This window comes from Mobula hypostoma, chromosome X1, assembly GCF_963921235.1.
Source record: "Mobula hypostoma chromosome X1, sMobHyp1.1, whole genome shotgun sequence".
Classification (NCBI taxonomy): Eukaryota; Metazoa; Chordata; class Chondrichthyes; order Myliobatiformes; family Myliobatidae; genus Mobula; species Mobula hypostoma.
This window is the reverse complement of record NC_086128.1, coordinates 57,042,709-57,058,840: the sequence shown is the minus strand read 5'-3', so window position 1 is coordinate 57,058,840 and position 16,132 is coordinate 57,042,709. Positions and strand designations below refer to the sequence as shown.

The following is a 16,132-nucleotide window of genomic DNA, read 5'->3' as shown; positions in this document are numbered from 1 at the left end:
GTTGTTGACACAGGCAATGCATTCCACTGTATTTTCGCCGTACGTATGACAAATAAATCTATTCTTTAACCAGTGGCTGAATGAGGGTTACATGGTGTCCTGATGCCTCTACTTCCTCATTGCTTGTTTGCAAGGTAAGTGCGGAAGTCTGAAGCCTACCTGAGCTTTCTGTGCGCTGTTGTCGGTGTGAAGGGAAATGAAAGAGTCTGGGTCCGAGTGGACAGGTAGGGATGGTGATGCTTGAGCCAGGTTATTGATGGGGAGTTGTGATGCTCCGGACATCTGCAGCCGCTGGAGGTCCCGCTGCCTCTGCTGCTGCTGTTGTTGTTGCATCATCTGATACACCAAGGCTTGTTGGTCCTGGCTCAGAGAACAAGATTACAATGTCAATGCCATAAAGTCACTTCCAAAGCGCCGAGGTCTGAGCAACACCAGCCCATCTCCTAGTGTTTTCTTAGTCCCTATCTCAGTCTACCTGCTGTTGAGGACCTCATCTACGTTGGACCGCTCACCCCATTCACCACTCTCTGCTATCCCCACATCCAATTCACATCCCCTTTCACTCCTGACCTGCACAGACTATTTGTCCTGCACCTCCAATTTAAACATCATAATTACACCTCGTTAATGCAAGTACCTAATCAGCCAATCATGTGGCAACAACTCTATGCATAAAAGCATGCAGACATGGTCAAGAGACTCAATTGTTATTCAGACCAAACATCAGAATGGGGAAAAATGTGATCTAAGTGATTGACTGTTAGACAGGGTGGTTTGAGTATCTCAGAAACTGGAGATCTCCCAGGATTTTCACGCACAACAGTCTCTAGAGTTTACAGAGAATGGTATAAAAAAAAATCCAGTGAGTGGCAGTTCTGTTGATGAAAATGCCTTGTTAATGAGAGAGGTCAGAGGAGAATGGCCAGACTGGTTCAAGCTGACAGGAAGGTGACAGTAACTCAAATAACTACATGTTATAACAGTGGTGTGCAGAAGAACATCTCTGAACGTACAACATGTCAAGCCTTGAAATGGATGGGCTACAGCAGCAGAAGACCACGAACACACACTCAAAGTTCAAAAGCTTTGAGGTACAAAAGGTACTTAATAAAGTGGCCACTGAGTGTACATCTTCATGGGCTGACCCCTCCTTCTCCAACCTTCTCCTGCTTTACTTATCTACTCTGATGCCATTTACCCATCAGGTCAAATGATAGCTCCCAGCAGAATACTCCTGTCAGTGCCAATTCCCCTCTACTTTTTCCCTGTAGAGTCATAGAGCACTACAACACAAAAACAGGTCATTCAGCCCATCTATTCATGATGAACTATTATTATGCCCAGTCCCACTGACCTACACCTGGACCAAAGCCCTCCATATCTCTCCCGTAGCCCTACAATGTATTCCCTCTGATTTGACACCCCCCCCAATTCTTTCTACCACTTAGTGATGTTCAGGGCATTGTACAGGAGCCAACCAACCAGTCCATCTTTGAGATGTGGAGGAACCTGGAACATCCCTGTGGTCATGTAAAGAACATACAAACTCCATGCCAGCAGGATCTATTGTTGGGACTGAGCGTGGGTTCTGGGAACTGTATGCGTCCCATCCCCTTCCTACCTTTGATTCCCATCTGTTTAACTGTTGTGTAGTTCCATGTCAAAACTTTTCCCTCATGGTAGCATATAACTGAACGTAACATTTTATCAACACCAGCTGTAAGATCTGTCAATTCCCACTGATGTCTGTAAGAAGTTTGTATGTTCTCCCCCTGAATGCATGGGTTTCCTCTGGGTGCTCCGGTTTCCTCCCACATCCTAAGATGTACAGATCAGTGTTATTAAGTTGTGGGCACGCTATGTCGGTGCCAGAAACATGGCGACACTTATAGGCTGCCCAAACAACCCTCACTGAATTGATTTGATGCAAATGACACAAAACAAACGTATGTTTTGATGTACATGTAACAAATAGGTAATCTTTAGATCTTTAATCCCTTAATTCTTTCAGAACAGTACTTAAAACATTGATTTATCTAACTTTTGGTAATTTCCCCCACCCCCTCATCTTTCTCTCTTTTTCTATTCCCCATTTGGTCTCTCCTCTTACCCCTTCTCTTTTTCTCACCTGCTTATCAACTCCTTCTGGTGCCCCGCCTCCTCCTCTTTCTCCCATAGTCTGCTCTCCTCTCCTATTATCTCCCAGCTTCTCACTTCATCCCTCCTCCCCCACCTATACATCTTCCCCCTCAGCTGGCTTCACCTATCACCTCCCAGCTTGCACTCCTTCTCCACCCCCCACCTTCTTATTCTGGCTTCTTCCCCTTTCCTTTCCAGTCCTGATGAAGGGCCTCGACCCAAAACATCGACTGTTATTCCTTTCCATAGATGCTGCCCCACCTCTTTGGTCAAGTTGCCAAAGGTCCTTCACTGATATCTCAGTCCTCAATTCAGTGAACATATTGCAACTTTGTTCTACTGCTTTAAAACAACAAATTTCACAACATATAAGATAGTGATAATAAACCTAATTCTGATTCTTAAGGTTTAGAACAGAGATGAGCAAAAATTTCTTCAGCCACAGGGTGTTGAATCTGTGGAATTCATTGCCATAGATGACTGTGGAGACTGTCACTGGGTATATTTAAAGTGGAGGTTGATAGGTTCTTGATTAGTAAGGTCATAAAAGGTTACAGGGAGAAGGCAGGAAAATGGGTTGAGAGGGATAATAAATCAGCCAGGAGGGAATGGGCTGAATGACCTAATTCTACTCCAATGTCTAATGGTCTAATGAATGAAAACTGTGTTCTCTTTCCAACCATATTGCATGGTTAAATTCAGAATAAAGTTTCCCGAATAAAATATATCGTGAATAAAACTTTAGCCGCCCCGAATCCCCCCACCATTGTGTATTTAATATTTCAGTAATATTTGAGTAATTTTGTAAATAAGTTATTGATTAAGCATTCTTTATTTGCTTTAATAATTCATTCCATGTCATCACGCTACCATTCAATACGTGCACCCCTTGTTTAAAATAAACTCAATGTTAGACTCACATTTCATGTAGAGACGGTCAAGTTTAAAAAAAACAATGCAGCACATGTTCTTCGGAAGGAAAGACACAATCGAGTTTAAAAATAACAGTAAACAGAAGAAGTCACATTTTCATAAAGAGTGAGTACTGGGTGATAATAATCATAAGAAAACAGCAGTAATTGCTAGCTACATTGTAAATATTGATGTGTTTGATTACACAATAGATAACTGGATTTTATATACTGAATGGATTGAACAATATCTTGAAGCAAATGAAATAGCCAATGAGGAACAAGTGCCAATTTTGCTCAGTGTATTTGGTTTAAAGGCATACAGTTTGCTTTGAAATTTGACTGTTCTAACCAAACCAGCAGAAATACGCTTTGCTGATATTGTCAAAGTAATGCAGGAACATTTAGAACCACAGTCAACGTTGATTGCAGAGCGTCTTAGGTTTCATAAGCAGAATAAAAAGAAAGGGGAGTCCGTTTCAGCATTCATGGCTGAACTGAAGTGATTGTCTGAGCATTGTCAGTTCGGTAATGGGCTTAATGATGCACTGAGAAATTATTTAGTTCGTGGAATTTTACGAGAAAGCATTCAAAAATGGCTCCGAACTGAAGCACAGCTCAAATTTAAAAGAACAGTTGAAATCACTGTTTCAATGGAAACTACAGACAGAGGCGCAATTGAGTTGCAATTAGGAATGAAAGTGAGCTTGAACAAAATTGCAATGTCTAAACAGAAAACAGCTTGGCCACTCAAATTGTGTTACCATTGTAGCAGGGGCTCACATACACCAAACAAATTCAGGTTTAAAGGTGAAACTTGCAGAAAATGCAACAAAGTAGATCACATACAAACAGCATATCGAGCGGACAAAAATATAGAGTGCTCAGGGAAGAGAAATAGCTAAGAGGTCAAGTTGCAGTTTCAAAAAGAGCACTAATCTGCATGCTGTTGACGAAAAATCTGATAATGATGGCAGTGACACAGGAGTGGGTAGCCTTGAGATTTAGCGAGTGAACATCAGTAACAGACAAGCAATATGGCTTATGCCAGAAGTGAACGGCAAAAATAGCTAAAATGGAATTGAAAACTGTCTCAGCTGCTTGTAGAACAAAATGAATTTGAACAGCATTTCAAAGATACTAAACTGAAGCCTGAAGATATCCAACTCAGAACTTATACTGCAGAAAAGATAGCTCATATGGGAATGATATTTGTGACAGTGAAATACAACACCCAAAAAACCACATTGAGCTCGTATGTGGTAAAAACAGGAGGACCAGCATTGTGTGGTCATGATTGGCTGAGACAACAACTTGATTGGGGATCCACCCACTATTTGCATGCCACTCACCTGCAATGAAGCCAACTGAAAGTGAATTAAGAAAGGTACTGGAAGATGCCACAACTGTCACCATGACCCATTCCCCAACAGAAGACAAACAGGTGTTGGTGCCAACCTCTCTGCCTCTGGTTGGAAAGCATATTGGGCCAAGGAACGATCATGCTGCCCAGAGGAATCATGAAAGTGACGAAAGCAGTGATCCCACTACAACAGTTTTTGTAGGCAACTTATCTGAGAAAGCTTCCAATATGTTAATCAGGCAGTTATTTACGAAACATGGCTTGGTTTTAAGCTGGAAGAGAGCTCAAGGAGCTTCAGGAAAATTGCAAGCATTCAGCTTTTGTGAGTATAAAGAACCAGAATCTACTCTGCTTGCATTAAGGTTACTGGATAAACTTCAAGTGGAAGACAAAATGCTGCTTGTAAAAGTAGATGCAAAGACCAAAGCCCAGCTGAATGAATGGAACGCAAAAAAGAAAGGAGTCAATGGAGATACAAAAACAGAGGATTCGTCAGATGATGTTGTGAATGTGGAAACTAAGAGGAGAGATCAGATCTTAAAGGGAACAATAGAAGGATTAATAAGAGAATACTCCAGTGCAGTGAATGGAATGCACCTTCTCAACATCAAGATGCACAAACTAGAAGGAGGAAAAAGAAGAAGAAAGGTGGCTGCCAGTGTCAGAACCACTTCCTGCTGTCTCAGAGTCAACTCCCACAACCGCCATGGAGGAGGCCCCAGAACCTCAGATTGTCTTCAAGGCCACAAGTCACACCTGCCAAGCAGAGTGATCCCACTTGTCAGGAAAAACGTTATTCCACAAGAGTAAGAAATTCTCCACAGCAGATCTTTAGGCCTGAATAGGACAATTTAAAATACACTATGCAGTGGATGTCTGTACATTAGTTGTATTATATAGTATACTGTGCATGTAGTTGAAATGCATCTATATAGAGTTGGAGTTTATAGTTAAGCAGGGAGGACTGTTGTGTATTTAATATTTCAGTAATCTTGTTTATATATTGGTTGATTAAGCATTCTTCATTAAATAATTCATTGCCGGTTGTATGTATAAATACATAAATCACATTACCATGTGATACGTGCACGCCTCGTTTAAAGTAACTCGAAGTTAGACCCACATTTTGGACTACCATGTCTTCCTTTGAATTAGTTTAACGTTTTGAAGTTACTAAACATAACACCCACCACTCACTCTGAAACCCCAGCCTCGACTGCGCCACAGTCCATCATTCAGGCATCCTGTGGTCTAGCTTGAGTGGGATTTAGACCATAAGATTTATAGGAGCAGCATTACACCAGTCAGACTGTTGAGACTGCTCCACCATTCCATCATGGCTGATTTATTATCCCTCTCAACCTTATTCTCCTGCTTCCTCCCCATAATCTTTAATGCCCTGACTAATCAAGAACCTCTCAATATCCTCATTGACTTGACCTCCACAGACATCCGTGGCAATGATTCCACAGATTCACCACCCGCTGGCCAGAGAAATTTCTTCTCATCTCTGTTCTAAAGAGACGTCCCTTTATTCTGAAGCTGTAATCTCCGATCCTAGACTCTCCCACCACAGGAAACATCCTCTCCATATCCACTCTCTCTAGACCTTTCAGTATTCAATAGGTTGCAATGAGATTTTGCACCTCCCTCCCATTCTTCTAATCTCCAGTGAGTACAGGCCCAGAGCCATCAAACACTCCTCATACGTTAACCCTTTAATTCCCAGAATCATTCTCGTGGAACTTCTCTGGACACTCTCCAATATCAGCACATCCTTTCTTAGGTAAGGGGCATAAAATTGCTCACAGTACTCCGTGTGGTCTAACCATTCGCTTTTTAAACCTCAGCATTACATCTTGCTTTTATATTCTAGGCCTCTCGAAATGAATACTAATATTGCATTTGCCTCTTTCACCGCTGACTCAACTTGCAAGTTAACCTTTAGGAAATCCTGAATGAAGACTCCTAAGTCCCTTTGCACCTCTGATTTCTGAAATTTCTTCCCATTTAGAGAACAGTCCATGCATTCCTTGAAACCATGATGGAGAAATCAGCAAACCTTACCGGAGTCAACTGCTGGGAGGTTAGCAGCTGCTGTAGCTGCTGCTGCTGCTGGTGCTGGTACAGGAACTGTCTTTGCTGGTCAGGTATCTGGCCCAATCCGGAGACACTGCTGTACAAGGGCAGACAAGACAAGGCTGAGTCATTTGGAGAGAAGCAACTGTTTATATAAAGATGCACTTCCACCCTGGGAGAGGGTCAGAGAGCATTCCTCAAAAGCCGGGGCAGATGTTACATGGAGAAGGGGTAAGAGGAGTGAAAACGCCTGGAGACTGAGAGGGGTTAGCACAGACATGGTACTACGAGGAGAGTGAGAAAGGAACAGTTTTTGCAGAGAGAGACAGACAGAAAGAAAGAGAGAGATAGGGAGAGGGAGAGAAATGAATGAGTTCCCCTATACTTATTTTATACAAGACTGCCTGTCTGTCCTTGGCTGCAGCCATGTTAGTAACCTTGTTTATGTATGAGGGGTGCAGTGCTGGACTGGGCATGTTTCCCGGCTCAGTATGCTAAGTATGCATATCAGTCTAATAACAGGATGAGGGTGTTGCCACAACACCCAGTGTGAGGACCTGAAACTCCAACCCAGTCTATAATCTGCCTGTAGCTTTTCCCACTGGTTTGGCCCACTAACTTCAGAGAGAACAACTCTCAACCCCCTCACCTGTCCTAAACCTCTTACCCCACCACCATTTCTCTCCTATAAGCACCAGTACAAACATAGACTAACTCCTGGATCTCCCTGGCCAACAGCACTGTGTACCTCCACCTGAAGGACAGCCGTGGTTCAAGTCGGCAACTTCCTAAGGGCTGGGCAGTAGATGCTGTGCTAGCCCTTGACACTCATCTTCCAGAAAGAATAAAATGCCCAAGACTAAAATAAGTGGAATAATTAAATATTAATAAAGGAAGCTTGCATGATCAAATAATCCAGGGTGCCACTCCAATGCAGCACCGAGTGTCATAGAGTCATACAGCACTACAGCACTACAGCACAGAAACAGGCCTTTTAGTCCATCTAGTCCAGACCATAGCCCCCCATACCTCTCTCATCCATGTACCTATCTAAATTTCTCTTACATGTTGCATGAAACCCACATCCACACTTCTGCTGGCAGATCATTCTACACTCAGACCAGCCTCTGAGTGAAGAGGCTTCTGCTCAGGTTCCCCTTAAATATTTCACCTTTCACCATAATCTCTAGCTCTGGTCTCACTCAATCTGAGGGGAAGAAAGGCCCTAAAAAAATGTATATACTTCTATCAAATCTCCCCTCACTCTCCTACATTCCAGGGAATAAAATCTGAACCTATTCAACCTTTCCCTATAACTCAGGTCCTCAACTCTTGGCAATATCTTTGTACATTTTCTCTCTACTCTTTCAAGCTTATTGATATCTTTCCTGTAGGTAATGACCAGAACTGCACACAATACTCCAAATTAGGCCTCAACAACATCTAATACAGCTTCAACATAACATTCCAATTCCTGTACTCAAAGCCCTGATTTATGAAGGGCAATGTGCCAAAAGCTCTCCTTACGACCCTATCTATCTTTCGAGTTGGCTCTTCCAAGGAATTATGGACCTGTATTCCCAGATCCCTTTGTTCTACCATACTCCTCAGTGCTCTACGTTCATTGTGTAAGTCCTACCCTGGGTTGTCTCCCCAAAGTGCATCACCTCGCGGTTCTTTGCATTAATTTTTATTTTTTGAGATACAGCATGGAATATGCCCTTCTGGCCTTTGAGCCGTGCTGCCCAGCAACACCACCCCCCCCCCACGCCAACAACCCAGATTTAACCCTAACCCAATCACAGAACAATTGACTATATTGACTATCCGGTACACTTTTGGACTGTGAGACTGTGAGACTGTGGACTGTGGGAGGAAACTGGAGCAACCATGGAAAATTCCATCTCCTGAAAAGCTGGGGGTGGCAAGGTTTGGTTGAGACAATGGCTACATCTGCCCTCTGAGCTCAATGTTAAATGTTCTTCACAGCACACTGGTCAACATTACCCCCTTTACCAACATCACCACTTTACACTACCTGGGCATACTCACTTATTTGTGTGTGCAAACTTGTTGCTGTGTTTCTATGTAAAACATTAATTACACTTCAATAGATTTAAAATGCTTTAGGATATCCTGAGATTGCTAAAAATGCTGTAAAATTTTGCCAAATCTTTTATTCAGGTGGCTATTCAATAGGGGTCCTTAATAATTCAGTCACTTTCTGTATTAACCAATGTAAGTAATGCTTCAAAGAGCGAACTTAGCCTTTTGAGAAACTATATTATTTGTCAGATACATTCTAAGTAACAACTTTGGATGAACAGTATGTTGTGACTCTACAGCTTAACACACTAACCTTTCTTGTACAACAATCTTTCACGTAATAGCGTTCATGAGCAGAGGAATCTTGGGGTCCGAGTTCTTAGCTCCCTGAAGGCAGCTACACAGGCTGATAGGGTGGTTAAGAAGGCATATGGCGTGCTTGCCTTTATTAGTCAAGGTACTGAGTTCAAAACCCAGGAAATTATGTTGCAGCTTTATAAAACTCATGTTAGGCCACATCTGGAGTATTGCATCTAGTCACGTCTGTTCACCCCATTACAGGAAGAATGTCAAGGCTTTGGAGAGGGTGCAGAAGAGGTTTACCAGGATTAGAGGGCGTGGGCTATAATGATAGGTTGGACAAGCTTGGGTTGTTTTCTGTAGAGTGGCGGAGGCCAAGGGGAGATCTGATAAAATGTTTATAAGATTATGAGATGCACAGATAGAGTAGACAAACAATAATTTTTTTCCTAGGGTTGAAATGTCCAGAAGATATGTATTTAAGGTGGGAGAGGGTAATTTCAAAGGAGATGTGAGGGTTTTTTTTAACATAGAGAGCGGTGGGTGCCTGGAATGTGTTGCCTGGTGTGATGTTAGAGGCAGAAACATTAGAGGCTTTTAAGAGGCATTTAGATAGGCACAGGAATGTGAGGAAAATGGAAGGATATGGACATTGTGTAGGCAGGACAGATTAGTTTAGCTAGCAATTTGATTACTAATTTAATATGTTTGTAGAACATTATGGGCCAAAGGACCTGTTCCTGTGCTGCACTAATCTATGTTCTATGTATAACTATCTTTAATGCAGTGAAATATCACATCAACTTTAGTAAACCCAATTTGAGATCAAACCACTAAGGGAATATTTGAACATGTGGTCTATGAGTTCGGTCGGAGATATTAGTTTTAAGGGGCATATAAGGGACAGGGAGGCTGCTGGGAGAACATTAGGGAGGATATATCAGATCTTAGATGGCAGACATGGTACTGGAGCGGTTAGTGCAACACTTTACATCATAGGTGATCGGGGTTCAATTCCTGCTGCCGTCTGTAAGGAGTTTTATACGTTTTCCCCATTTTTCTCCAGGTGTTCCGGATTCCTCCCATATTCCGAAGTTGTAGACATGCTCTGTTGGCGCCGCAAGCATGGCCACACTTGCAGTTGCCCTCGGAACATCTCAGACTGTGTTGGTAGTTGATACAAATGATGCATTTCACTGTACATTTCAAGGAACATGTGACTTTAGATCATTAATTGATGCCACAATTTTAGCATTGGTGCTGTCCAAGAGACCAAAAGTTGAGAAGCACAGAGATTTCTGAGTATATTCTGGAACAGGTTACAGACTTCCTGGGTCACACAAGTGTTTTTATTAAATATGGACATCGGGATCTATCATAACCCAATGAAGAGGCAAGACTGGTGGAAAGAATGTAGGTCATCCCAGAGGCTCAATACGTCGTGAAGTAGAAGATTTTATAGATTAGCTTTATTTGTCACATATACATCCAACCATACAGTGAAATGTATTGTTTGTGTCAACGGCTAACACAGTCTGAGGATGTGCTGGGGACAACCCGCAAGTGTTGCCATGCTTCCAGTGCCAACATAGTATGTCCAGAACTTACTTACCCTTACTAACCTGTACATCTTTGGAATGTGACAGGAAACCAGAGCACTCAGAGGAAATTCACTCGGTCACAGATAGAATATACAAACTCCTTACAGAGAGCGGCAGAAACTGAACTGTGATCACTGGCACTGTCAAGTGTATTGCTAGCCGCTACGCTACCGTGCTGGAAACAAACAAGTCAAACAAGCATTGAATTGCATGCAGCTTGAAGTCAGGTGAGGGAGTGAGTTAGGGAACAAAAATGTACATCATACAGATTGATGGTTCTGTGGGAATTTGGAGGACGAGTCCATCCATTGCCATTAGGGGGAGCTCTGGTTGCAATAGCGCTCGCTGTGATCATCTGGTGGTGGACAGTGGCTACTGCAGCACCTTGACATAAGTACCTTCTCTCATTGGCTTGTTAGGTGCAAACTGGACACATCACATCCAAATACTCTGAATCTTGAAGTTCACAAAATGGAAACAAAAGATATTGTAGGTACTCTGATACTCTGATGTTGTCCTCAGGAGAGATACTATCTTATTTTTATTTACAGATACAGCATGGAACAACCCCTTCCAGCCCAACAAGCTGCAATGCCCAAGAACCCACCTGTGTCACACTAGACTAAGTACGGGACAATGTACAGTGACTAATTAACCTACTAACCAGTATGTCTTTGGACTGTGGGAGGAAACCGGAGCATCTGGGGGAAACCTAAATGCTGACAAGGAGAATGTACAAACTCCTTGCAGAACTCTGAACTCTGGAATGCCCTGAGCTGTAATAAAGTTGCGCTAACTGCTACGCTACTGTGGCACCCTATGATCTTCTGGAGTTAAAACTCTTGAGTAAAAGTAAAAGATCCCAAGGAACACTGATGGAGTGAGGAAGATTGCTCTGTGAGCTAGAATAGAGTCAATGGACTGAGTGGACTCCCACCCACTGAGGAAACATGGAACCTGAAAAACACATTGTTTGTGCAGCCCAATTGTGTTAACAGGTGATGGAAGCTGGTTCAATAATAAATTACAGAAGGGAATTGGGTAAATTAATTCAGGAGAAAAAAATTACAAAGCTAAGAGAAACAGCAGGGATTGGAACTAATTGGATAGCACAAAGCAGACTGAGCACAGTGGGCAAAGTGGACCACTTTCTGGGCCATAAGATTCTCTGAGGTGCTATTTTCTTTATTACCAAACAAGAGCTGGCAGCCTGCTTCATGTGACAGTAAGAAGCAACATCTGAATCTCTCTCCACATTTCCAGACCATCTCACAGATTATCAATTAGCTCAGGGTCCAGTTCCTCTTGTTCCTGCACTCTGGTTAAATAGCGCTTGAGTTCTAATTTAATTCTGAGCTTATAGATCCTCATTTGCATAACTCCACACCATACTGTTTGCCATGGGGCAGCAATTACTCACTGCTGATAGAAATTCAAATTAAAGCACCCAGAGCAATCATCAAACTCCAGAAAGACATATTAAACTTTGATTATTTCAGATGAATCATCAGGTTGGTTTGCTGATTAGAAATAAGGCCCCTCTTTTTTGAATATTCAGGCTTCTCATGTAATCCTTATTACATTTAAAAAAATTGTACTTGTATATTGGAGATTTGATATGATGGCATGAATATCAATTTCTCCTTCTGGAAAACCAATTCCCCCACGGTCCAATCTCTTCTCCTACCAGATTCCTTCTTCTCCAGCCCTTGAACTTTCCTACCCACCTAGCTTCACCTATCACCTTCCAGCTAGCCTCCTGCCCTAGCCCCCACCACCTTTTTTATTCTGGCACCTTCCTCCTTCCTTCTTAGGTTCATTTCTATAGACGCTGCCTGACCTGCTGAGTTCCTCTGGCATTTTGTGTGTGTTGCTCTGGAGATTTAACAATTTCATACTCCCCAGTTCTATATTACTTTGTACATATGAGCGTATCTGAAACTCATCCTGACTCACAAGTCACAATTGAAGTGGCATGGTTAATAGTTTTATGTAACGTTATAAAAGAGAAGAGAACATTAGGGAGGAGAGATCAGATCTTCGATGGCTGGCATGATAGTGCAGCGTTTAGTGTAACGCTATTACAAGGCCAACAACCTGGGTTCAATTCCTGCTGCTGTCTGTAAGGAGTTTGTATGTTCTCCCTATGATCGCATGGGGTTCCTCTGAGTGCTCTGGTTTCCTCCCACATTCCAAATGAAGTAAGGCTTAATTGGTCACAATGGTGTAATTGAGTGGCACGGGCCATTGGTCAATTGCCGTGCTGTACCTCTAAATAAAAAGAAACACTCACTCGTCAGCTATTGCTCTCTGACTTACGCAGGCTCCTAGTCCAGCAACAGGTTGGTTTCAACATTTATATTTAATTCACTTTGTGGACTTTGCCGCACCTGATCTTCATCACTTTCTACAACCTTTAGGGAGTGCTTCAGTTCCTGTCTCCTGAGTGCCCTTCATGGTCTCCATACCTTTCTGTATCTCACTCCTCAGCCTGAGCTCTCCTCACTTCTTTCAAGATGTTCTTGAAAACCCAGCTCTGCGACCAAGTGACTGCAAACCTTCTCACACCTCTTCCACTGGCTCAGTGTCTGTCAAGCAGGAGACTACATAGCATCCACACCAGGGCCATCAGACTCAAAAGCAGTTACTTTTCCCAAGCAGTAAGGCTGATCAACACCTCCTCTCACTAACCCACCCCTCCACACTCCCAACCACCTCATTTCCTATCAGAGCCACTTTATGTGCAGACACTCCTGTGTCTAGCGTCATTCTTGCAGCGGGTGGTGAGGGTAGCAGAGCGGGTTATTAGCACAACATTACCCTCCCTCAGAGACATTTATACTGGCAGACTTCAAAAGAAGGCTACTTGTATTTCAAAGGATCCCACTCATCCTGGACATCACCTGTTTTCCCCTCTACCTTCTGGGAAGAGATACAGAGCATTAAGGACGAAAACAAAGAGACTCCTTAACAGCTTCTATCCACAAGCAGTGAAATGTCTAACACCCCCTTCCCTTCTCCTGCCCCCCTCCTAAGACGGCGGCAGCTAAATGCATCAGACTTCCAGGAATGGCAGGTGTGCAATAGCCCTACCCCACCCCCATCCATATATTATTAATTTTGGACTGGACTCCTGAGATTTTAGAGTTTATTTTATGTATATATTGTTTGTCATGCTGCAAAACGTTGAGCTGCTAAACTGTGTTTCATTGCTCCACAACAATGACAATATAGATATTCTATTCTATTCTATTCTATTCTATTCTAAGGACATACAATCAATGTATATAAGTACCTTAAGTATTTATATTTATTATTACTGTGTTCTTTTACCTTAGTGTGTTTTTTGTGCTGCATCAGATCCAGAGTAATCATTATTGAAACAATTTTGAATCGGAATCTGTTACCACTGTGAAATGCTATGTAATGTTTAACTGGTTTCATGGTGCTATATCAGTTAAAGGTTTTGTCTGTAAGCTGAACCAATGTACCAGAAGCATTAGTTTACCCACATTAACCACCCCTACCCCCACCACCACACGCACTTTGTATCTCTCTAATAGCTCAAGCACAGAGGACAATGTTGGCAGAAGCCATGCAAAATAGTCTTCAAACTGGTCAAGCAGTAGATGAAAGTGAATTGCCCATGAGAAGGAGAGGGAAGGAGATGAACTGAAGGATGAGGCAGGTTGAACAGGCAAGGTTTGCTGTTTGCTGAATGTTTGGTCATTATATTGTTCTTGATTCTCCTGGCCTGTCAGAGCAATGGAAACCACCAGCCTACCTTACAATTCCAATAATGAACCCAAAACGCCCTTTAGGGAGGGAGACCTGCTGTTCCTCCCTGTTCTGTTCGATGTGTGACTCCAGACCTGCCAAGGTTGTCGATGTTATGCAATGATGGGGAATTTCTTTAGCTAGAGGGTGTACATCTGTGGAATTCATTGCCATGGACAACTGTGGAGGCCTATTCATTGGGTATATCTAAAGTGGTGGTTGATAGGTTCTTGACTAGTAAAAGCGTCAAAGGGTTACGGGGAAAAGGCAGGAGAATGGGGTTGACAAGGATAATAGATCAATTACGATGGAATGGTAGAGCAGACTTGATGGGCTGAATGATTTCATTCTGCTCTGATGTCTCATGGCATTATGGATTCAATAGCACAGTAGATATGTTATTGGATTGTTATCCAAAGGCCTGGATTACGATCCAGAGACATTCCTTCAAATCTTATCACAGCAGCCAGGGAAAACTGAAATGTAAATAATTAAATCATTTGGGAACAAATCTGGCATCTCTACTTGTGATCTTCTGGGAACAACTGGAATGGCATAAAAAAACTAAAGTGATTCACTAATAGAAGAATTGGGAAAGGGAATGAAAGGTGGTTGGAGAAAAGTAAAGGGTAAAAGTCGGAGGTAAGGTTTTTTTTACAGAGAGTGCTGGGTGGGTAGATTGTGCTGCCAGGGGTGGTGATGGAGACAGATACATTAGGGACATTTAAGAGTCTCTTAGATAGGCACATGGATGATAGAAAAATGGAGGGCTATATGGGAGGGAAGAATTAGTTTGATTTTGGAGCAGGTTAAAGGGACAGCAAAACATCATGGGTCAAAGGGCTTTTACTGTGTTGAACTGTATAATGTCCTAATATTCTATGAAATTTGCCATCCTTATATGGCCTGACCTAAATATGATTTCAGAACCACCAATGTAGTTAATTCTTTGTAGTTCAGAGATAACTTCAAAATGGATAAAAATCACTGGTTTTGTCAGTGCCAGAATGGTCTTTGAACAAATTTATAAAAGATGTAGTTGACTCTTAACTATGCCTTGAGATGCAGTTGAAAGCAAGGGAAACGTAGGATTATTAATAAATTCTGGACCACTGCAATAGGTTATCGGTTCATTGTCACTTTGCTATTAGTAGGGACTTGCAGTCCTGACTTAACTTCCAAATGTGCATATCAATCATTAAGAACCCTCAGCGTAAGGGAAATGCTCTTTTCTTGTTACTACCAGCTGGGAGGAGATACGGAGCCTGAATGGTTCAGAAACAGCTTCTTCCTTTCTGCCATCAGATTTCGAAACAGTCCATGAACCCGTGAACAGTTCCTCGTTATTCCTTTTCTCCAGAATCCAAATCACGTTTATTATGACTGACATTTGTCATAAAATGTGTTATTTTATGGCAGATTTATAGTGCAAGACATAAAAATACTATGAATGTTACAATAAATCATAATAATAATAAATAGATAATGTAAAAGGAATAGTGAGGTAGTGTTCACGGACTCTTCAGAAATCTGATGGCAGAGGGATAGAACTTGTTGCAGAAATGGTGAGCGTGTGTCTTCAGGCTCTTGTACCTTCTCCCTAATGGTAGCTAATATGTATATTTATTTTTATTTTTGCAGTTTATAGTTTTATGTCTTTCCCCTGTACTTCTGCTGCAAAACAACAAATTTCACGCTTTCTACGTCAGTGATAATAAACCTGATTCTGATGGTCTTCAATGGCTGTAAAACATTTTAGGACATCCTGAGAGGGAAGTGACAGGTACCACAGAAATCTAAACTTTTTCTTTACATGCTGATTTGGAGCTGCCCAAGAAGAATTAATCTGAAACACTTCCTAACACTCCTCACTGAAACAATATATATTAGTATTTGATCAGGAACAAGTGCACACA

At 42.1% G+C, this 16,132-nt stretch overlaps 1 protein-coding gene across 5 annotated transcripts in view; it reads right to left on the bottom strand.

The window, feature by feature from the left end:
- LOC134340414 (protein AF-10-like) overlaps window positions 1-16,132 on the bottom strand; it is a 325,409-nt gene that overhangs the window by 11,575 nt on the left and 297,702 nt on the right. For 2 of the 5 annotated variants that reach the window (XM_063037617.1, XM_063037618.1), the window contains 2 exons: window positions 6,481-6,589; window positions 160-360 (listed from right to left, as the gene is read on the bottom strand). In XM_063037617.1, coding sequence (XP_062893687.1) covers window positions 160-360; window positions 6,481-6,589 — 310 coding nt within the window. Of the gene's footprint in view, window positions 1-159; window positions 361-6,480; window positions 6,590-16,132 lie in introns of those variants that run through there. The other 3 variants (XM_063037619.1, XM_063037621.1, XM_063037620.1) reach the window with 2 other exon arrangements.